Raw genomic sequence first — 24,138 nt, 5'->3', positions numbered from 1 at the left:
AAGGAAAACCACCTGTATATCCCCATTTCTTCGAGATGGAAATTGATGATAAATTAATCAGCTCTGAGTGCTGCTAAGTTCAGGCAGTATGGATGCAGGAGCCAGAGGGCCCTCAATGACCTGCCTAGATGGTGCTCCATTTCTCTTTTGCCTATTCAAATCCTGCCCGTCCTTCAAAGCTTGGCCCAAGGTATGCCTTCTTTCCCAAAACCTCCCTGTCTCTCTAGACATCTAACATTTCCTGTCAGCTAGCATGTATGCCGTTGGATTTCAAAGACTCTGACATAAAAATATACCCAGGTATTTAAGATGCAGGAGAGATTAGCCTCTGTGCAAAGCTTCCAGCTGCCTTGACCAGGAAGTGATGAAATGTATATTTCCAGGAGTAAATGGGATTAATCTTTATCTTGGCTCAGAGTTCCTAGGAAAAGGTGAAGGAGGGCATGGCATGACCCTAAGCACAAATCTGCTAGGAGAAGGGACACAACAGGCCCAAATTAAAATAAGCAAACAAGGGCATCCTAACATGTTATTTGTGAAAGATGAACAAGGAGGGGGTCAGGACAGCTGAGCACCCTAAGGTTATGTGGCAAAGTGGGGTTAGATTGGGGTGGGGATGAGTGAATGTGAGAGCAGAAAGGAAGGAGGTGAAACCAGCTTTCTGTCCGGACCTGGGGCCAGCTAACTGAAACAAAACTTTGCTCCCATAAATTGATGCACTGAGGTGGGTAAGACCAATTAGAAATACAATGAATTCTAACTTCTGCTTCCCTAAAACTCTGGAGTCCCCAGTACATCAAATATGTCACCTTACTGAGGCTATCTGTGTCCATGGAGCAGTGTAGATGAGCCAATCACAGGCTTTAGAGCAGAGCTGAGATGGAGGGACCCATGAGCTTTAAGGCCTACAAAAATTTACACGTGCACTGTTTTGTTTTGTTTGGGGGTAGGGAGGCAAGCCTATCATCAAAATCGTAAAGAAATCAGAAATCCCAAGAAGAGTTAGAGACAGTGATGATTAAAAGTGATTCCTGTCTTAAGGCACTCACAGAAAAGTAGGGGAAAAAATAGAAGAATGATAATTCACAGCTATTAAATAATCCTTCTGTACAAGCACTACACTGATTCATGTATTTAAGCTCATTCAGTCTTTACATAAAATCTCTAAGGTGGGTACTATTGGGTTGCCGGAAAAGTCATGACACATTTTGCAATGAAAAACATAGAAAAAGTACGTCATTACTTTTCTGACAATATTATTAACACCAAAGCCAAGGCTTTTAAGGAACTCGAACCCAATGGCTCACATGGACACATTAAGAGAAAACAACAACCCATTGTGATCCTTGCAAAGAGAGTACACAGGTACCCCAGAGGGGCCAATGACTCTGGGGTAAGTTTTTACAGGTGATGACACTGAGGCTTAGAGATAGAAGAAAGTTCTCAAGGACCCTTAGGAGGTGGCCAGGATGAGCGCATGCCCAGATCTGCCGCTGGAGATCACTGTGGGCTGGTTTGTGGTTTCCCCCCAGTGACAGCCCACAGCTGAATCTTTGATCAGGGCTTTGTGCGGACCTGGACCCAAGGAAGAAAAAGCCAACAGGCCACTGGGCAGCTTCCCATCTTATGGGAAACGTGTGGAAGCCCCAGACAACTTGGAAGCTACTTTGGTTGTTGTCTTTCCGGATAAGGAGCAGGTGGTAAAAGAGCAAACAGTGAGATCGTGGCAGAAGTTTTCAGAGCACAGAGGTATCCTAGCGAAGGTGCCCCCATCAGGGAGGCAGGTCACCAGGAGGAAGTCTGGAGGACAGGAAGATCCCAGAAGAGGGAGAGACATGCGGCATTTAAAGTACCTCTGGGAGGTTTAGGCAAGTGGGACCAACTTTCCACTACATACATGACTTTCTCCTCTAAATCACCTTGCCATTTAGTTCAATAACCCGTTTGGTAGATGAGAACCCTGAGACTCAGAGGGACAAGGAAGTTTGTCAGAAATCCCACAGGTAGTGAGAGCAGGAGCTGAGGTTCCAGTTGTATCCATTTCTCCACTAGAACCTGTGCTTTTTACTTGCTGCCTTCTTTCAGCTTTTGGAAATGATGAAAATATTCATGGAAAAGCCATCATCACCATTAGATGCTTCTAAGAGGATGCTGTGGGAACAGCAGGCTGGGAGCCATTGCAGGCCATTCAGGCAGGCCAGGTATTTCCCAATGAAACCTTATGACTTTAATGACTATTTTAGAGTCAGGAAAACAGAGAATTCCCATTAAAAGAAAGGGCTAGAGATTTCCATGAACTTCTACTGCAGAGTAGAGTCACTCATGTATTTATTAAATGCTCCTAGTGGCTGAGCCATGCCTGGGTATCACGTACCAGGCCCTGGGCTTGCTTCTGGTAATGCAGGGCCTTGGGAAGCTCCTGGACGTAATGGGGTGAGGAATCTGACACTGTGTGGTACGGCCGATTCATAGAGGGATGATAGGCATAAGGATACAAAGGTAAGGGTGATCTGCAGACCCTGTTTAGAGCAAAAGTCCAGGAAGGCTCCCTGAGAGCACAAAGCTTGAAGTTAAGCTGGGATGTTAGGGGAGGGCGTGTCTCCTTCAGGAAGCTGTGGGGCTCAGCAGTGTTGGATCAGGATGAGATAGAGGCTGAGGCCAAGACCCGAGCGCCATGTATGTGAAGCTAAACAGCTTGGATTTTTTTCATACTACAAGGCCACAGTAATCAAAACAGTATGGTACTGGCATAAAAACGGGCACATAGATCAATGGAACAGAATAGAGAGCCCAGAAATAAATCCATTCATATACGGTCAGTTAGTCTATGACAACAGAAGCAAGAAATTACATTGGGGTAAAGATAATTATTTAATAAACGGTGCTGGGAAAACTGGACTGACACATGCAAAAAAATGAAATTGGACCACCTCCTTATGCCATATACAAGAACAAACTCGAAATGAATTAAAGACTTAAATGTAAGACCTGAAACCATAAAACTCCTAGAAGAAAACATAGGAAGTAAATTTGCAGACATTATCCTGAGCAATATTTTTACTGATAATATCCCCTCAGGCAAGGGAAGTAAAAGAAAAATAAACATATGGGATTACATCAAACTTAAAAGTATTTTCATAGCAAAGGAAATCATCAATAAAACAAAAAGGAAGCCTACTGAATGGGAGAAGATATTTGTCAACGATATATCTGATAAGGGGTTAATACCCAAAATTTATAAAACACTCATTCAACTCAACACCAAAAATACAAACAACCCAATTAAAAAATGGGCAGAGGATATGAAGAGACATTTCTCTAAAGAGGACATACAGATGGCCAACAGGCATATGAAAAAATGTTCAACCTCACTAATCATTAGAGAAATGCAAATAAAAAACACAATGAGATAGCACCTCACTCCGGTCAGAATGGCTATCATCAATAAATTAACAAACAACAAGTGCTGGCGAGGTTGTGGAGAAAAGGGAACCCTGGTGCACTGTTGGTGTGACTGCAGATTGGTGCTGCCATTAAGGAAATCAGTATGGAGATATCTCAAAAAACTCAAAATGGAACTACCTTATGACCCAGCAATTCCACTCTTGGGTATCTATCCAGAGAAATCTAAGACATTAATCCGAAAAAATATATGCACCCCTATGTTCATTGCAGCGCTATTCACAATAGCCAAGACTTGGAAACAACCAAAATGCCCATCAGGAGACAACTGGATTAAGAAACTATGGTACATTTACACAATGGAGTATTACTCCACTATAAAGAAGAAGGAAGTCGTACCATTTGCAACGATATGGATGGACCTAGAGAACATTATGCTAAGTGAAATAAGTCATTCAGAGAAAGACAAATACCATATGATCTCACTTATATGTGGCATCTAAAGAACTGAATAAATGAGCAATGTAAACAGAAGTAGTCTCAGATACATAGAGGAAAAACTGATGATTGCTAGATGGGATGGGGGTGGGGATGAGGGAGAAGGGGAAGGGACGAGACATCATAAATTGGTTGTCTACAACACTGCCACAGGGATAGGAAAGACAGTTTGGGGAATATAAACAATAATGTTGTAAATATTTTTTAGGGTGTCAGATGGACACATGTCGTGTTAGGGAGACCACTTCATGGACAGTGTAGACGCCTGACCACTGCACTGTACATCTGAAGCTGATGTTGTACAATATTGTACGTCAACTATAGTTTAATACATATAGTCATGAGATGTGGAGTATAGTGTGGGAATGGAGTCAATGGAATTGTAATAGATATGTATGATATCGGGGGTGGGGGGACAGTGGATTGGGGGAGTTGTCACTTGGTGAGGGGTGAAAAGTATAACTAGTGCATTGTTTTGTACACCTGAAACTAAAAAAAAAAAAAAAAAAAGGGCTTGGACTTTTTATTATTTATTTATTTATTTATTTTTTAGCTATTAAACATGGAGATGGTGTGCCTAGGCTGGTTAATAAATTCACAAAAACAAAAGCAGCAAAGGAAGCATGTTTCCTCATGTATCTAAATGTGTTAGGGGCAAGTGAGGCCATTTAAGCACAAATTGAATTGTAGGGAGCTGTGTAATGGATGCTGGACCAAATTGAAACAGGAAAGACCAGTGTCTCAGTGACAATAGCCTTGATTAAATGCAGAGGCCTCAGGGAGAAAAACAGCTTTTTCTCTGAGCAGGCCCACACTACATGTTCTCTACTCTGTTCCAGATTCTGGTTTTTGAAAAGGGGCCTGCATTTGGGTAGGATTTTTCATTAAGACTAACCTGCACTGGGTATGGGAAGCAGTATTTAGGTGGAGTAGAGTGGTTTCAAGATACTGGCAGAATAGGGTACAGAAATGGACATTGATCCAAAAGAAATTCCACCAGGGAAAAGAGGTAAGAGCACACCAGAAAGACTCCCAACTCAGACATTCCAGAAGGGACAGTCTTGCCCCTCTACTCATTCCATGTTTAAATCCCACCATAGGCTCTGTGACAGGTGGTTTTCTAGGCTCTGCTTGTGCTGTTCCAGTGATGGGGGCCACACTCTCTTAGGTGCCAGCTCTTCTGCCCTGGAAGAGTGCTGACCCTCGGGAAGGTCATCCTCCCTTTGAACTGGAATTGGCTTTCTTGGAGTGGCCCCCACTGGTCTCAGTCCCATGAGCTGGCTAACACAGACCACTACAATCCCTCTTCTGTACATGGCCCTTTGGAATCCCATCTCCACATATAGTTTCCACGGTTTCTTTTCTCTAGGCCAAAGATGTCCAGGCCCTTCAACTATTCCTCATGAGATAGGGTTTCAACTCCCCTTGTCAATCTGATCTTCAAACATACAGGTGTATCTTTATGTCTCCCACAGCATGAGGTCCAAACTGATAACAGTGCTCCAGATAGTCATTTTGCCTCACACCAGCTCTGTTAGGACCACAGCTGCGATTCTTGAGGGTCTGCACGACTTCAAGCCCATACTCTTTCCACCCACTGTTGAGCGGAATGAGATCAATAGTAACTAAACACCCTAGTGTTGTTTTTTTGTTTGTTGTTTTTTTAACATAGGTTGTGGCAAAATCTCATGTCCCCGTGCTCTAGAGCCTTCGCAGGCTCCCCAGTACAGCCTCAATTATGTACAAAGATGACCTTCCGAGTGCCAACTGAAGGACCTAAATGTGGGCCTGGGCCTAGAGGTGGTTGGCGGCACAGCACCACAGACTTTGAAATTTCCTTTCCCTCTCGCATTTCCAGGAGTCCCACCAGCCTGTGGGAAACAGGTGCGGTGGACCTGCTGGGTTCTCTGTAAGCCCACCACACATGGCCTTTTCCACCGCGCCCCGCCCATTGGCTGGACCGGTACACAGTCTAAAGGCCTGGCCAGCCCTTCTTCTATGGTTCCTCTGAAACTTCTCAACCACTTTCAAGTTGGATGGACAACTCTCTTCCTAAAGCCAAGACATGGCTCTCCCCTCGCCCCGCCCCTCCATTTGACCAGATGTAATAAAACCTTTGGCCCTTCCTCAGCCCCGCCACTTCTCCCTTATGCCTCCATCTCTCTGGTCACTGAGGAGTCCTAGCATACAGTGCCCAGCAAAGCCATATGGGGTGAAACACTTATCCAGAAGAGGGGTTCCTTTCCTCAGGTTGTAGACATAGTCTCAACATGAATCCAGGTCACGGGAACCTGACAGGAGAAAGTAGGAATACTTACACTTACAGGTTGACTTTTTGGCACGTCATAAACACCTTCCTTCTTTTGGCTGGTGGGAACCTATGGAAAAATCAAATTCGACACCGTCAAAAAACACTCTGGTACTCCATTTTCGAAGAACAAAGCAACCAGCCTTCAACGCCAAGCTGGCTAAGTGTGTGGGAGACAGTCCCCTGAGGTCCCAGGGGGCAACTCTAAGGGGCTGCTGGGATTGTGGAAGCAGGAAGCCAGGCTCCTTCCCTTAGGAGAGCCGGGTGAGGTGAGGGCGTGTGTGTGAACCACTTCACAAATGTTTGCAGGCTGTCTCAGCCATTGGGCTCCTTACAGGGCCACAGAACAAGAAGCTGCAGAGACCTCAGAGATATGCGGTAGGAAAAAAAAAAAAGTTCTTATTTCAACAAAGCAAAAAACGGACCCAGGGAGGTGCTCTGAGTTGCCCAACGTGATGAAAAACAGTTTGTAGCTGAGGTTAAATTATTCAATGCTAAGACTGACATCCGGACTATTTAAAATATCGCAAATGTCAAGGTATAAAGTACAGCTTCTGTTGGAAGCATGTACCAGCCATCTGATAATTACCAAAGGTTTTTGTTCAAGAAAAGGGCCCAGAAATGGTATAAAAACCATGAGACCAGAATCCAGGCAATCTCGACTTTTAAAACATGTATCCGTATCGTCTTCCCTCCCTTTTTTCTTTTATTCATCCATCCAGTCTTATTGGGCCAAGTGGTAACTGTAATACTCTGAGCAGGTCGCTTGCTCCTCTGAGCTTCACTCTTATAAAATGGGTGCTTTTGGCTCTTTTTCTCACTCAGATTATTGTGAGGATCAAATGAGAAAACAGATAGTAAATAACTCAAAACTATTAGGCACCATAACACTGTAAAATGTTAGAATGATAGCTTCTTTTATCATTGATGTATTACATAGATATGCATATTTGGATGAACACATTTTATAATACTAACAACAGTGGATATGTTGAATACTTTTCTCATTTGTCAATGAAGGGCTTTGCACTGAAACCTTCCAGATTGAACGTAGTCATTAGTTTTTCTTCCCCAGCCCCTAGAGAGCATAGCTCACACCTCCATTAGAGGGATCAGGCAGCAACGGTTTTATAAATGTCTGATAACCTGTGTATCTTTCCATCAGCCTGGGAGCTCTGTAACTGCAGGCATAGGACCTAACACCCAGTAGGCATTCTGCTGGGTAAATGTTCCATAGAGGAACGTGGGAAACACTGAGGTAAAGAGTCTATCTTCTAGGCTTGGGCCAGCTAAGCACGCTATCCTTAGAGAAATAAGAATTTGAGTTTATTCCTTGAGTCCCTTTGTCATTTTCACTCTTAATTTAAAATCCTTATACTAACCCTAAAAAGTTGGTATTATAATCTCCACTTTAAACAGTGGAAAGTGAGACTCAGAGATGTTAGGGGGATTTGCCCAAGGCCTCAAAGCTAGGAAGTGGTCAGGTTCAAACCTAGCTCTTTCTGGCTACCAATCAGGACATTTATTACCAACAGTATGAGCTAACATTGATGGGGCACTTTCTGCATGCCAGGCACTGGGTCTAAGCATCTGTGTTTATGCACATTCTTGTGTAACCCTCAGGACAAATCAAGTGGGTAAGGGTGACAACTGTCCCTGCGTGGCAGGGTAAGGAAATGAGGCCTGGAGAGGGTCCTGCTCTTGGTGAGCAAGGGAGCCAGGAGCTTGAGCCTGGGCAAGCTGCCTTTTAACCTTGTCATGAGCATCTAGGAGTTGGCCTATAAACTCCTTCAGCACCGGTGGAGGCCATGCTGTAGTCACTATTACATCCCCATGTGCCTGGCACATGCTAGGTGCTGCATACATAATACTTTTTTTGAAAGATTTTATTGGGGAGTTGGGGGAGGGGAACAGACAAGTTGCTGTCCTTTTGTTCTTCAATCTAGTTTTGGAGGCCATTGCTTCACTGGCCCATGTTGGTATTATCATTGTGCTCTTCCTGGGTGAGGCAGATCGGTCACCGGCCTCTGGACGGCCACTCATAGTGGCTCATGGCAGCTCACTGCAGCCTACTGCAGCCCCACTGCAGCCTATGCCGTTGCCTCATGGCAGCCCAGTTCCAGGTTGAGCTGTTGTTCACCATCTTAGCTGTAGAGGGTGCAGTGTCACTGGCCCATGTGGGATCTGAACCGGCAGCCCTGCTGCGCAGAGCTCACGCCTCTAAGCCAACTCTTAACCAACAAGCCACTCGGCCGGCCCCATGATACTTTTTGAAAGAATGAGCTAAGAGATGAGAAATGGCTCTAACAACTAAACACTGAGTACACTACATAGACAGCTGCTTCTCACCCGTTCCCACCATTTCCGCAGCTATTTCAGGTGCTTCTTTCTCTTTCACATCACATTCTACACTCCCAGAAGTGCGTGCACATTCTTGCAGAAAACAGGACTGTGCATGAGCTTGGCTGTGCAGAAGAGGCACTTTCGAACCACTCTTGCAAACCTTCATTTGCAGGTAGCCAATGAAGAATGTAATTTCTTGGCTTCCAATAACTGGGCTCCCTCTAAAAGAAATCCTCTAAGAATGCCAACAGAGTCCTTATTAACGAGGGCCAAGAAATTACCAAGCCCTCACTTTTATTTCGACTAGCTCACCCTTTCCTGAGCAAAACGAACAGCATTTCTGTTCCCTGTAATTCACTGCTCACTGTGGGCACTTAGCAAGTTGAGCCACTGCTGACTCTCAATTATTCCTGCAAATAGAGAAGCGGTGGGATGGATAAACCCAAACTGAGCATAATTGAAAAAGCTTTTCTGCTTGGCTCTCCCATGGGTGAGATATCAATTTGCCTGTTTGTCTTTTAAGATTTATCTCAGCTGGGACATCTTGGTAGTCTTGCCTGACTCTTTAAGCCTGGTTTGAGCTGCCCTCTGTACTCTCGTAACCCTCTAGTACATTCTTTCATTAAAAGCTAAAAGTTAGCAAGTACCTATTACGTGTCATGCACTGTGCTTTGCCTGGAACAGTGATGGAGGACAAGACGGATATGGGCCCTGAGCGAACAGAGCTCCTTGTCTGGCTGGGAACATGGAAATGTAAGCAGGTGACAGCAGTAGGGTGTAAAATGTGCTGTATCTTACGTGGGAGTTTTCAAACTACAGTACAGCTGCCTGTTCCTCCTATGTAACCCACTGCTCTGTAAGCTTGCTGAGGACAGGGAGAATATTTTCTTATCCCTGTTTCCCCATTGGTAAACACGAGTTAAATAAGAAATGTCTAAGCATCAAACATTTACCATGTGTGTGCGGAGGGCAGAACACCGGCAGAGATGCTAAAAGGTCAAAGGGCAGAAAGAGCCTCGGTCCTGACTCTCATTTGCCACTGGCTGGTCCACGCAGTCTGCAGACCATTTCAGTAACACGATGCTGTACAGTGTAACAGGTCTGGACCAAAAGGAAGGGGGAGACGTGGACTCTAATCCTGGCTCTGCCACAGGCTGTGCGGCCTCAGAGGTCCCTTTGTTCTCTGACCTCAGTTTCCTCCTCTGTTTGTTGTGAGCTTCCAGGGGGTTGCTTATAAGCTCCTTAAGCACCGGTGGGGACCATGCCATGGTCACTTACACCCCCAATGGCCTGGCACATGCTAGGTGATCCACACATAATACCATTTGGAAAGAACAAGTTAATAGATGTAAATTGACTCTAACAACTATATATTAAGTACTGTACATACAGAAGACACTTTCAGTTGAGAAACATATTCATAGTACAGAGAGGCGGTTTATGGGTTGGGTGACACAGGACTAGAGACTTAATCATTTTAAAATAATGATACGTGACACACTGTGTGTGGGTGATTAAAAATGATTTTTGAATGAACAAAATTGGAGATCACTTGCATGGGAAGATGTGCTATCACTCATGCAAGAAGCTTGTTAAAAGTAGAAAAGAACACGGGGTTTAGAATTAGAGCCTCTAGCCTTGGGCCCAGCACTTAAATTGGAAGACTTGATTTTCTTATGTTTAAAATGACTGTCATTGTAGCTGTTCTTATCTCACCAAGTTATTAGAAAGGTCAAAATTGAGTGAGGTGTAAAAACGCTTTGTACTTTGAGGCTCTGTGTTGTTTTAAAAAGACGGCTGATAACTACTTCTGAGGCATGCAAAGAGAAAGACAATTACTATTATTAATCCCGTTTAGAAAATGAGATGACTGATCCTCGAAGAGAGGTAGAGAGGTTACGTTTACTCAAGAGCCTCTGCCTCCCTTAGGCTGGAATTATAAATAGCAAAGTCAGGTGAGGCTGCAGCTTTCTGCTAAGCTCTCTGAGGTGAGCAAGTCCTGTTCTAGTTCAGTTAATACATCATTATAAGACATCCTGAGCAGCATCTGATACCGATGATACTAGGAAGTAAAGGGAACTAATGTATACAGATTATCTACGAGGTACCAGGTGCTGCCCTTGTCACTTTACATCTTCACATCTAGAAGCAGATAACATAGTATCCCTATTTTATAGCCAAGGAAACTGAGATACAAAAGTTAGGTACTTCATCCAAGGTCATAAAATAGTTGAAGGATTAGATCCCAGGTCTGTTTACCTCATTCCAGAAAACAGGGCATGGAAAGAAATCTGAGACCACTCTGGGCCAAGCTAGAACTAGAAGAAACATTGCAATGTAGTCAGGAGGAATAGCTATGGAACACTTGGAAGCCCTTACAAAAAAAAAAAAAAAAAGAGGTACCTAATAGCAGCTCTTAAAAGCCCAGCCTTATCTTTAGGACCCAGAGCTTATCTCTTGTTAAGCAAATGGAGGCCCAGCTGACTGGCAATTGCACGAGAGAAAAATTACCAGAGGCCTTTCTAATAGAGGGCAATCAAATATTCATTCTCTTAAATGGTATCTTCCTAATGATGGACAGAAGAACTGAGAGGTCAGAAGTGTTAAAACAAGTGATTTTTCTATGTGACTGGAAACATACACAGAATGTAATTGTGAAACTCAGCGTCAGGATATTCTGAGTTGACAAGAGCCTCAGCATTTATTTACTTATTTATAGAGGTGAGAAAGGCCTGGGTGTGAGTGGGTGTTCTACTTCTTGTAGCTCTGCGACACTGTGAGCCTCACTCTCCTCATCTATAAAGTGAGAATAATGGTTCAACTCACATAGGGTTGTTGTGAGGAATGATGAGATACTGCATATAAATCCTCATTCACAGAGCCAGCCCACAATCAGCACTCAATAAACATTACCAAAGACAGACTGGCAGGCAGGCAGGCAGGCATGCATGCACGCATGCACACACACACACACACACACACACACACACACACACACACACCACACACATTTGTATATATATATTGAATTATAATTGACATTCAGTGTTATTTTGTATTAGTTTCAGGTATACAGTACAGTAGTTAGGCACTTATATAATCTATGAAGTGATCCCCCCAATAAGCCCAGTACCCATCTGACACCCTACCTAGTGTTATAACATTATTGGTTGGATTCCCCATTCTGTATTTGACTCTCCCTCGTATCCACATAGGATTGGTTCTAGGAACTCCCATGGATATCAAACTCAGCAGATTCTCAAGTTCCCTATATAAAATGGCATAGATCAATGTATACTGTCGGCCCTCTGCACCCGCAGATTCCCAACCAAAGACAAAATGGTACAGGTATCTATTGATAGAAACCCAGGTATAAGTGGACCTGTGCAGTTCCAACCCACATTGTTCAAGGGTCAACTGTCCTTAGATTATTATTCCATGGGGCTGTTTTAAACTGAGCTATTGATAGAGCTAACATACTTAGGTTATTTAGACTTTCGTGCATTTGATGGAAATTGAAAATCTGTTTCATTTTTATTACACAAGTAATGCATGCCCAAGGCAGAATAACAGACCACACAACTAAATAAGTTAAGAAAATTAAAATCACTTACGAAATACATTAAAACTTTTCCTACTTCTATAATGTTTATATTCAAATTAGCACTAAAATTCTAATTAGTGAAAAATTGGAGATCGTCATATTTGTTTGATGTGTTGCTATGCAGCAATTACTCCAAACTCTTTGATGGAAATCATGGGGGAGGGGGCATTGAGTTTTGCCTTCACACACTTGCCTGGGTTTGATCTCAGCTCTAAATTGTTGCAGAGCCCTGAGAAAGAGCTACTCAATTTCTCTGAGTCTCAGTTTCCCCCCGTAAAAGTGGGATCACAACGCCTACTTTGTAGCATACTTGTGAGAATTAAACGAGTTAAAAGTGTGTTCACGATATCTCACATAAGCAGACATGTAAGAATATTAATTTCCTTTCCTTTCAGAAGGGGTAAAACCTTTCACTATATTTCATTTTATTCAGTTAATTTTCCCAGTGTTGTTTTCAAGTAGCATTTTTGAAATTGTACTTCATTTTCAGTAGTGTAGTTAGCTTTTTAAAGAAATTTGATGAGCACATTCTTTTGAGAAATGAAGGACCCTATTCTATTATGGAGAACAACCCTCCAATGGATGACTTTAGTAAAATGGAATGTTTGATTTTGGGGTCAACTAAAAATAGCTAAGCTCCATTTACAAGGAAAACAACCGGCGATTAACCGTTTCAACAATAAGGCATGAACATGACTGGTAAATTATAGAGGAACTAGAAGCAATTCATGTGGAAGCATTTTAACAAGCCTGGAGTGACCGACAGGGGAGCACGTGAGAAGAGACCTGGTTCTTCAGACCTGCCAGTATATTTGCTGGTAGTGGTGCGAAGGTAAGAGAGGGAAGTGATTTTATACCTGATAAATGTTTTCTTCTGTTTCGGGATCACGGATTGGCTCATGTCCAGCCTCAAACACAATGTACTATTACGGAGCAGCCGGAGAGGAAAGGTCAGAGGGGAAAAAAGAAAGAGGGGAAAAAAAGCATTTGGAATTCAAGATACAAATCACAGTGAGCATTAAAGAAACAGGCACAAGGGAAAAATACTGTAAAGAGACAACTGCATTACTGAATCACCAGATGGGCCTTGAACACGCCTGCCTTTCCTAACGAACCGGGAAAGGTCTGAGGGTCAGTCCTTGGTGATGACTGCATGGGGCCCTGGAACATCTTTCTGGAGATAGAACCTCCTAATTCAGTGGCATCCATCTCAGTAATGTCTGCTTGTGCTGGTGTGGCTGAGTGGAGATGATGTCTCCTGGGAACGCCTGGGTCCCAACTTTGTAAACTTTGGGTCACAGCGGTTGCCTCCCTTTGCTCTCTAAGGCTCCAGGTCCCAAGCCAACTCTGAAGTACTCAGAACCCCAAACTCCCTCATCCTATAACATCCATGTGCATGTTTCAGACTCGAAAGGATGCGGCCATTTCAAAAAAGACAATATTCTTCATTCTTTGTGAGCCAGTTAGCCAGTGGCTGAGCTCAAAATATAAACAAGTCCTTGTTCTCAGCATTCATTGGAAAGCAAGGGCATGTCATTAGGCGCACCTTCAACTTCTGCTTGCCATACAAGCTAGATACCCCAATTCAAGCCATCCATATTATATTACCTTTTAAAATCCATATGATTTTACTTTTGTCATAGCAGTCCTAGCTTTCTGTGTGAAAATATGCATGCACATATATGCATAGGTGACATACACATCTGTAACCTTTGTGTGTCCCAGTTAGAAATATAAGTTTCCGGTTTTCTTTTATGTGCAACAAGTATATTGTTGGGCTTCTTTCTCTCCGTGGGAGTAAGCACAGAGTGGGAGGGGCTTCCTTTTGCTTTTTTTTTTTTTCTGCATCTGTTTGAACAGAGCACATACTTGAGCCCAAGGGAAAGCATCTCTCTACCCACACCTGGGCTGCAGCCTTGAAGAAAGTCCAGAAAACGCTACAGGCTGGGATGCCTCTAGGATCTCTCTTTCCCTCTTCACAACAGCCCCTGTGGCATTAGCCAGCAAATCAGAGGGGCAGCCCTGCGGACCAGGGGCCAGAAAGCCCTCTCCTCACAGCCTTTCTAAAGCTTACAAACCATCCTTTGGGTCTGTGTTCAAATGGCGTCAAAATGTTAGTTCTCATATCCAGTTCTTAACTCAGAGAAACCACTTCATTATTCAGTCTCTCTAATGAACTCAGAATATTCAAGAGACTCTCAAAAGCATTCGGCTCTGGGATCAAACTTTTACAGATCGTGGAGGGGGCTGAGGCAGGGCAAGAAGGGAGGAGTGCATCCTCAAATCCCATGTCATTGATGCCAGCCAAACTTTTGCTCACTTTTATGGAAATTCATTCCCAAAGGGGCTGGCAGCCCTCACCCTCAGAAATCACCTTGGCCCCTCTCTGGGCTCTGCATTCTGGGGATGCTTTAGGTCTTGGACAACATGGCTGCACCACAGGCCCAGACATTCCTGATCCTAGAATCCCAACTCATTTCGGAAATTACCTGGTACACAGGGTCTTCAACATCCTCTTCCAGAATTGTCTACAGCAGAGTGAGGGAAGGGAGGGTGCATAGCAGAGGACAGAAAGGAAGAGATGTGAGACTGTATTCAGAAATTACAGGACAGTGAAGACACCAGCTCTGGGTAGGGTAGGCTAGTGGGTCGTTAAGGTAGAAAATACACAGAAAAAAAAAATCAAAGCCCTTGTAGTCACCTCCACCCCCATTGTAACAATAGCCAAAACAATTGGGTTTCTTTTATTCTCCTCCCCTGAAATCCTCCTCTGGATTCAAGGTTTCACTTTCTCTTACAGGTCTAGGATTTCAGAGACTAAGGGATCATTTCTAATGGCTTGCTTTAGGTGTCCGTAATTTCCATGGAAACCTTTCATCTTTATTTATTTCCATTTGGCGGCAGGCCCTGACTGCCAGTTTTAACATCTGTTTGTTTTAAGCCCCAAATTTCTCTCGTACCAGTATAAATTCATAGGCATACCTGATACACAGCTTGTTCACACTGCTTATCCTTTTGTGCCTTTTTTTCCAATTCTTCTCTTTGCTTCAATTCATAAATAAGTTGAAAGAGATCTCTTAAGTCCAGAATAACAGGTTCAGCCTGGAGTAAAAGGTGATAAAAAGCATTAATAAAGGACTGGGGCTGAGTTGCAACGACTAATTTCTGTTTCTGCCGGCTACAACCGGCAGCCCTTCCTTTTTCGATTAAACTGAAAGCATTCCACCTTTAATTAATTCTACCTTGTTTATATTGGTTTAGCAAATTGCATCTAAGCTAAAGTTCATTTCTTCAACTAATTATATTTGCAAATTCATAATAATCATAAGCATAAAAGGCAATGCTTTTATTTATTTTATTTATTAGTAATTTCGGATACAGTAAAATTAGGGTAGGCCTTATGCAAAATAGCTATTTGCTTTCTCTTATTTTCTTTTTAAATGAGGCTATGAACACGAGGAAACTTATCTGTATACTGCGCCTCCATCCAGCATAATCAGAAAGGGAAATAATTAGTCATTACGAAATACCCATTAGGAAAAACAACAACAACAAGAATAGGCATGAGCATGTTTCCTTTCTTCAAAGCTGTTATCTTTTCTAGATGGGAAGCTGAGCATCAGTGTCACTTATTCATACTTCAGAGTGGGCCTTCAGAGCAGCAGTGTGACCGTGCTGTCCCCTAAAGTTATAAGGAAAGACGCCCTCCTTGGATGGGGTACTCACCGCCTGGGCTGTTTTTATGGCCACAAATCTGTGATTTCCTTCTTTTCCACAAACGTAGCCAAAGGCGCGGTGATCTGTGATGTCCTTTGCAATGTAGGAAATTTCGTGAACAGCATGGTGCTGCTGAAGGGCCTATGAGAGACAAAAGGAAGAGCTCATTTCAGGGCACTTTCCCTTGGAGCTGTTGATCAGTAAGAGATGTGTTTCAACTGCGTGTATGAACAGGCCCAAAGGGCTTTGGAAAAGCTGTTTGGTCCAGATGGAAGGAAAAAGAGCTGTGCCTGCCCTTGAGAAGTGGAGGCTTCCCTCCACGGTCTTAGTGCTGTGACGGGAGAGATACGCAGAACTGCTCATCTGCTGAATGAGAGTCTGTGGCGGTGGCTTCCTGCCGCCTGCCGGAGCCAGTCAGTCTCCTTCAGTGGTGTAGGCTTCTCTGCTCCATCTTTCTTCATGACACAGCCCAGTCTCAGTTCTGGCTTGATATTTAATACACTCACAAACCCAGGGCCTCTGTGTGCCGTGGAAGGAGATGTACACTGTGCGACCACAGGGGGCGCCCTGTTGGGAGATGTACACTGTGCGACCACAGGGGGCGCCATTCACATGCACAGAACCATGGCTGTGCATGGTTAACAATTTTCTAACGGATGGTGATAGGGTATTTTGAGGAACAAACACCTTTCCCTTTCTTGTTCAAAGTCACCATTTGGGTTAGAGGTGGGGTCCCCCACATCCTTGTGGCTTTCATGAGTTGACCCCTCTGTCTGTAACACCCATTCTTTTATCCACTTGCCCGAATCTTATTCCTCTTAACTAACAAAGGCCATTTGAAATAGCACCACCTCTGTGAAACCTTCCCTGAACAAGGCTTGCCTTCCCTCTCCCTGCAGGAATAATTCCTCTCTCTGTTGTGTTTCCACAGAACTTAAGTCTCTAGTGATACTGAAACTCCTGTTAGACTGCTCACATACAGCTCCCCAGATTCCTGCTTTCACAGAACTCCCTTTTCTGATGCATTTGTCTGACTCCTTGTCTGTCTTCCCCACCAGGCTCTGTCTTCCTCATCTCTGTCATCCTAGCATCTTGCACTGTGCTTGGCTCCTGGTTGTTGAACTAAGGTAAACTGGAATACCTGATCAGTAATTTGAAAATCTTTTGAAACTGCCTTCCCTGCCTTTACTATCTAAGCTTCAACAAACACTGTTCACCATCCAGTTGGTGATGGTGACCTTTATGGCCATTTTCCTATATTAAACCTACTTATAAAGAAACCCTCATTAAACAGTATTCTGTAAAGTGTTATGTACACATTTGGGCATTATATGATGTGTTCAAAGTTCTTATAACTTTAAGGGCCTTTTCATTATAGTGGGTGTTAAGAAGCTTAAATTCTAGCCACTATGCAATCATAAGGCATTCACTTCACCTCTCCGGACATCAGTTTATTCCTCTATTAAACGAGATGTTTGCACCAGATCAGTGACTCCTAACCCAAAGCCCTGGATCTATTATGGTCATTAAAGGTAATTAAAAAGACCTCCCAAGCAATTTTCAACATTTCAAAAAGCTAAACAAATTTGTAATTATTCATTATAAGACTACACATTTCATTGTGCATGCAAATGAAAACACCAAGTTTATTTGGAATTGTATCAGGTTACTGTTGTACTCCTTAACTCATCTTTGAACAGATTCTCTTTGGAAATTAGGTATGGGTTCGAATAATTCAAACAGGGAAGTGGGTGATTATAAATGCGTTTTCTTTTGGTGGACACAATCTTCCTCCTTACTGAGCCCATGGAGGGAGGGAGACATGTAGCACAACAGGGACTTAATCATGAAAACGGTGGGAACCACCGGAGTAGATGTTCTCTGAGGCTTGTTCCATTGCCCCAGATTCTTTAGCCATTAGAACCTTGCACCACACAGCCAGGACCTGAGGACAGTGGGCATCTGTCTTTCATGGTGGCCATCACCTTAGTTCTGGGCCACTGGCCCTGGCCTTCCAAACCATCCATTCCCAGCCTATCGCCATCCTTCCAGGCTTTTGAGCTGATGAATCATTCCTGCAGTAGAATTGGCTGCTGCACCTTAACCTCCCAGAGTCTCATCATTCACTGTCCTTTTCACTTCCCTTAGGATTGTCTTTTCAGCTTCATGCCCTGTCCGGGTTGCCCACTGCCCATTGGACATCAGCTTGAAGAGTGGTGTCACTGCCCAGTCACTCCACCCCCGTGTGACCATAAGACAACTATATAATTCTAGTGGATTTCAACACAAATAAGGTTGATAAAGAAGGAAGTGTTTGTTAGCAGAATAATCAAGATCCATTTATTCTTGTTTTATTAAGAGGACATATTTAGCTAGGAGAGGAAAATTGCTGAAAGAGCGGTAGCTTTTTCATGGTGTTAATGATGTTAAATTGATGAGACTTCTATTCACGCAACATGGGAGTATTGATTTTATAGGCTTTTGTGCATTCGAGTGGGATGCAGCAGGGGAAGTGGGACACAAAGACTTTCTCCATTTCTCCCTTTCCTGAAAGTATTTCTCTCTCCACATAATGTGGAGAATGTTAGCCACGTCTCCTATTAAATCAAAGTTTGACGACAGTACCTTACTGATTGCTAAGTGGAATACTGCTCTAAGATTAAACTGCGATTAGAAGTCTTCCTAGTGGAATTAGATTTAGAGATGAGTGTACAATGGTAAAATATCACCTACTATGCAAGATAGCAGATGGAGATATTTCAATTTATCTGGGAATCTTCATTAAGTGTTTTAAAATCAAAATATTTTGAATGCCTGATGATACCTAATATTGCCTCGCAAAGTGTGTGCATGAAGTGCTTTGAGACATTTGTAACATCATCTTATCCCATAGTTAATTTTACGACATGTTAAAAAGGATTGCTCTGAAAGTGGTTCATTCATTTGGAAACGAAGAGTCAGAGAGGGGATATGTCTCCACTTTCTCTGCCCTTAATCGTGCAGACATAATATGGATACTTGGAAATACAAATACATTAGAATCCTGCTAATCCCACAGTCGTATTATCACATTCATCTTGGCAACTAAGAGGATCTTGCAAATACTTGCTCACTGAGCCTCAAAATTGCTCCATGTCTTCAAGTAGATTTTTATCAGTGCAATCAAAGACAGTTGGAGCCAGAGGAACCTTAAACATCATCGAGTTCAACTCTGAGTTTATTCATGAAAGGACTGTTGATCAGGAAGAGTGCCGGCAGAACCAGTACTAAACTTGGGCCCTGTTCTCCCCATTCAGTGTGACAAAATACTGAATAAAAGAAACACAATTATGCATTGTAGAATCAAGATCTCCTTGCCTTAGACTCTTGACTACCTCTCTAACACAAACACGTGACCCCTGACAAGCTGGGATGAGGAAGGGGACTGCTGGGTAGGGAAAGACAGCTGAGGCTCTTTTGTATTCTGGCAGGTAACTGAGGTCAGAGAAGGTCATGAATCAGAAGGTTTAGGGTAAAGGCCAGCTATAAAGATCTCAAAGGGAAAGGTCAAGACAGCATGATTTGGAACTATACTCTCAAGAGCTAGGCCATCTGTGGGGCAGCCAAGGCTGGAACGATGAGGGAGATAAGGACTGCTCCATCCAGGGGACTGTGGGGACTTCCTGGGGCATTATGGGTTGTTGTGGAGGTGGCAGACAATACTGGGCTGGAGTGGGAGGGGGAGGGTGAAGGAAAGGCAGATTTTGGTTGTCCTTCTTCCACATTTTTTTGGGAAAACAACATTTTGTCTTGGAAAAACAGTCCAGATATTGAAGCACTTCCAAAAATCAAAGCAGGTATCTGCTTTTAAAAATAGAGGCCTCGAGAATACCCTATCTCTCTGCCACAGCTTCATTTATTCCTCCCATTCTGAACCCTCTCCCTTACACTGTGGATGGAAGTTTTTACTGAACAACTCCAAGGACAATTCAGAGCTCAGCCCCCTCAATCCAACCTTCCTCGCACGAGTGCACTTCAGGTAACCTGGGCTGCAGATAACCTGAAGAATTCCTCACTCCCCCTTTGGAGTCTGTACCTTCCCACCTCTGTGCCATCAGCCATATTGTTTTCTCTGCTGTTCTCACTCTTCATCCCCTGATTCACACACTTCATCAACTCCATACAACTGTATCACATCTGTGTTTCAAGGCCTGGCTCTAACATCCTGCTCATCCAAGGAAACTTCCCTGACTTCTTTGCCTTTAGTTATAATTCCTATCCCTAGATCTCATTGCATTGTATTTGTCCTTCTATCTAAGATGTTTCACACATTAATTTTGTTTCACATTCATCTGTTCATCCAGTTATTCACACCATATGTATTTATTGAGCACCTATTATGTTCCAGGACTCACCCTAAGTGCTACATCTCTCTAGATGATTAAAACAGTGCCTTCATCAAGGACCTTGCAATGGCATAAAACAGGCAGGCAAAGAAACTAACAACCATACTATAAGACAAGCTTTATATTAAAGGTGTGCACAGGGTGTTACATAGGCTCAGTGCAGGAATGGGAAAGGGTATCAGGGAAGTCTTCACAAAGGAGCTGACCTTGAACTGAGCCTCAAAGGATAAATGGGGACTCCCCAGAAAGTCAGGGGGAAAGATATTCTAGACAGAAAGAACTGAGCATGCAAAAGCCTCTACGTCCTGAAACCATGTTTTCTTTCCACTTTGGGGATGCTAGCTCCTTAAAAGAAAGATGGATGTCTGAGTCTCCTCAGTCTTATCCCAGCTCCCAATACCATTCCTTTTGAATATTAAATGCTAAATAATGTTTGATAAAGAAAGAAGGAAGAACCAAGTCATCTGAAGACATACACTGGACAAGGTAGTTGCTCAATAAATGTTCAATGAATGATTGAATTGGGTTAATTTAATTCATGACATTTCATGTAGGGTAGGATTCATTCTGTGAACAGAGGGTTCCTTATCTGATCATCATTAAATCTCCCCCTCCCTCCCTTATCATTTCCATGAGCCATTTACCAATGTTTAAATGAAGTATCAAATTGTTTGGAGGGTTACCATCTGACAGAATAAATTACAGAGAAGACTTAATTTGTACTATGGTTCAATACAGCCAATTAAATACAGTATGGATTAGAAAGTCATCTGCTCAGACTTCACCATTAGCGTTTTTTAAAGAATAAATTCTACTCCATTTAGCCTTCATATTATTATTGTGTGTGTATGTGTGTATGAGAGTTTGAGCTTTCCTGATGCAATACTATTCACAGGACAAATACCCACCAGGATTCAAGTGAGTTAACAAACAAAACAAAATGAAACAAACAAGCAGATATGCAGACAGACACAAAATAAAAATAGATACATGAAAAACACACTACTTCACACTACAAGCAATTACAGTAGTTAAAATCTCACAAGACAAAGGGGAGGCCCAGGCTCATTGTAAAGGCCTTTCTCTTTTCTAACACATTTTTGGATGCGTTTACTGCATCACAGTGCCAATGAGGCTGGGAGGCAACCTCTGTACCAGCCTTCAGGCACCCCATCATCAAATGCTAAATGGAGCAGGTCAAAGTGAATTCTTCCCTGAGTTCCCAACCTGAAATCTTCCAGAAGGTTTTACTCAAGGACAAAATTAAATTTCTAAATATCCTAGTTGCTAACTGAAAAGGCAGTGTGATTACAGAGGAAAGGATATGGACTCTGGAAACACAGAGAACACAATTCAAATCTAAGCTCTATCATTTATCAGATGTATGAGTATAGCTTTGGACACATCACTCTAGCTTTCTGAGCCTTACTTTCTCTTTTTGTATAATATGCAAAACGATATAGAGCCCAAAAGTTTGTTGGAAGTATTAAATTGACTCATATAAAACATACCAGGTGTAAATGAGATGCCATTTTTTCATTTTTTTTCCCACTGTCCGCCCCCCACCCAGTAACCAAGATACCATTTTTTATACACCAGATTAAGAAAAACAAAAAACAAAACAACCCCGTATTAACAAAAGTGTGGGGAAACATTTTCTTGGCTAGTTTTCTATGTATACAATGGGGAAAATAATAGTACCTCTCTCATGGTCCTGTTAGGAAGGGGCTTGAAATAGCTCAAGGCACATAGTAACGGCTGTGTAAGCGTTGGCCATTGTGGTTATTTTTGTTATCTGTGGCAGTGTGATATGGTGCAACTTTTCTGGAGGGCAGACTGGCTGTATGTTTCAAAGCCTAAAAGACATGTATAAACTTTGACCCTATGAATCTTTTTTTGTAGAAATTCAATTATTTGTAAATAATGTAAGATGTGGGCAAAGATTTGGATGCAAGATATGCTCCCTGAATTGCTACTAGAATAGAAATTTGGGGCATTAAGCGGTTGGTGAAAGAAATTGCATTTCTCTGTAAGATGAAATAATATGCAGAAACTGAAAATCATCTTGGGAACATATGTATTTTTTTGTAATGGAAATCTAACCACAACGTCCTGTTGAATGAAAAGAAAAAGCATATCACAAAATAATGTATTTAATATGATCGTGTTTTTGAAAAAAAAAAAGTATGCATATCCATATCTATGTGTATGAAAAGTTTAGAAGTACAGTCAACAAAATCTTAACCAGGGTTCTCTCTTAAGTGTTAGAATTACTAGATTTTTTAAATCTGAAGTTTTGCTTATTTATATAAATTTCAAGAAATACTAATTTATACTAATTACATAAAATACAAATACAAATCAAAATAAAGAAAAAACATAAGGTGCTTTTTTTCTTTCATATTTAAATTTAGTGATTTTAGGGCATACATCATCATCTACCCATTTTTACAACCATCCTTGAGCCCATTCCGCCTCCTTCAGTTTCACCCCGCCCATAACCAAGTCTTGTCAATTTCATCTCCCAAACATCTTTCACTTTGTTCATTCTTCTCCATTTCCATCCCCAGACCCAGGTCCCAGCCATGATTTCCAGCATGGATTCACACAGTAGCCTCAGTCCCTTGGCATCCGCCTTTGCTGGCCTCTGTTCTGATAGTTACACCACAGTGTGAAGGCACTGAGAGAAAATCTGCCAACTTTGATTAGGTCTATATATTATAGTGCTTAACACATATACCAAAGGCTCCCCTTTGCCTTTAGGATAAAGACCAAAATATTTGCCAGGGCCTCTGTCCACCTCCCCACTCTCTCACCATGGCTCTCCTTGCGTCCCACCACCCCTTGGCCATTCTTCAGTCCCTCAGAGGCACCCCGCTCCCACCTCAGGCTTTGGCACATGCGATTCCTTCTACCTAGGAGGTGCAGCTCCTCCTCCTCCAGGCCTCAGTACACACATTGACGGGACCCCGGCCCAGACAGATTCACTTTTTAAAAAGAAAGAAAAAAAATCATACTTCAGCTACTCCAGCTAGACTCTAAGCAGAACTTCCCATTAAGACAGTAAAACGCCTAGCTTTACAAAAATTGGGTTGCAACAGAAATATTAAAAATGTTTTGCAGAAATAGTTTTGCCACAGCTGGCTTAGACCGTTTCACAGGAACTAACAGCTCTTTTTGCTTCTGTACACCTGCTTTGCTTCTGCTGGGGAATAAAAGGTTAAAGAACAACATTCCTCAGTTCCCCCTTCCTCCCCTCCCCTCACCCCAATCTCTAAGGGACAGGTTGTGCGGTCAGCTCAACCCAGTCACGATATACTGTTAAGACATCTGAACATAACTGGCACTGCTGTGACAGCAAGATGCGGTTTTAACTGAAATAACTGCACATTCTTTTTTGGCTTCTGTAATTTGCTTTGCATACAGCCCTGTCTTATAAAAACCCTACCCCCCAAATCTTGGGGCCGTCTCTCCTTAGTTGGAGAGGCGGTCGCTGAGCTCAGCTTAATAAAATCTTTGGAACCCTAATTTGACATCCAGCCTCTTTGTTAATTGTCTGGACCCCACATCTCCTCTCCTCAACGCTTCCCTGACTCTCCAGCAGAGACCTAGTTCTTAGGTCACAAGTCCTCATAGCTGCCTGGGTTTTCTATGGTGGGCGATTCTCCAGTTTGTCATTATGTATATGGCCACATATACATAATAGTCAGCTCCAGGGTGGCAGCAGCAATATCTTTTTTTTCCCTTATCTTCTTATCCTGAGTGGTTCTAGGTATGTGGCCTCAAGCATTTTTGTTGCACAACTAATTGGCCATAGGTAATATTGCCTCAAAAGATAAAATAACAAAAAAATAAATAAAAGAGGGACATTAAAAAAGGAC

The 24,138-nt window shown here is 42.7% G+C and overlaps 1 protein-coding gene across 1 annotated transcript in view; it reads right to left on the bottom strand.

Annotated features, from left to right (window-relative positions):
• Positions 1-16,508, bottom strand: part of DAB1 (DAB adaptor protein 1) — a 67,837-nt gene extending 51,329 nt beyond the window's left edge. Inside the window, exons 1-6 of the mRNA XM_019633207.1 lie at positions 16,383-16,508; positions 15,882-16,013; positions 15,138-15,257; positions 14,645-14,683; positions 13,013-13,078; positions 6,219-6,278 (exon numbers count right to left, since the gene is read on the bottom strand). Of these exons, the coding sequence (XP_019488752.1) occupies positions 6,219-6,278; positions 13,013-13,078; positions 14,645-14,683; positions 15,138-15,257; positions 15,882-16,013; positions 16,383-16,508 (543 nt within the window). The remainder of the gene's footprint in view (positions 1-6,218; positions 6,279-13,012; positions 13,079-14,644; positions 14,684-15,137; positions 15,258-15,881; positions 16,014-16,382) is intronic.
• Positions 16,509-24,138: the final 7,630 nt, after the last annotated feature.

The sequence above is a fragment of the Hipposideros armiger genome, unplaced genomic scaffold, assembly GCF_001890085.2.
Source record: "Hipposideros armiger isolate ML-2016 unplaced genomic scaffold, ASM189008v1 scaffold_1258, whole genome shotgun sequence".
NCBI classification, from domain to species: Eukaryota; Metazoa; Chordata; class Mammalia; order Chiroptera; family Hipposideridae; genus Hipposideros; species Hipposideros armiger.
The sequence above is the reverse complement of the archived record's forward strand: the minus strand, read 5'-3'. Positions and strand labels throughout refer to the sequence as shown.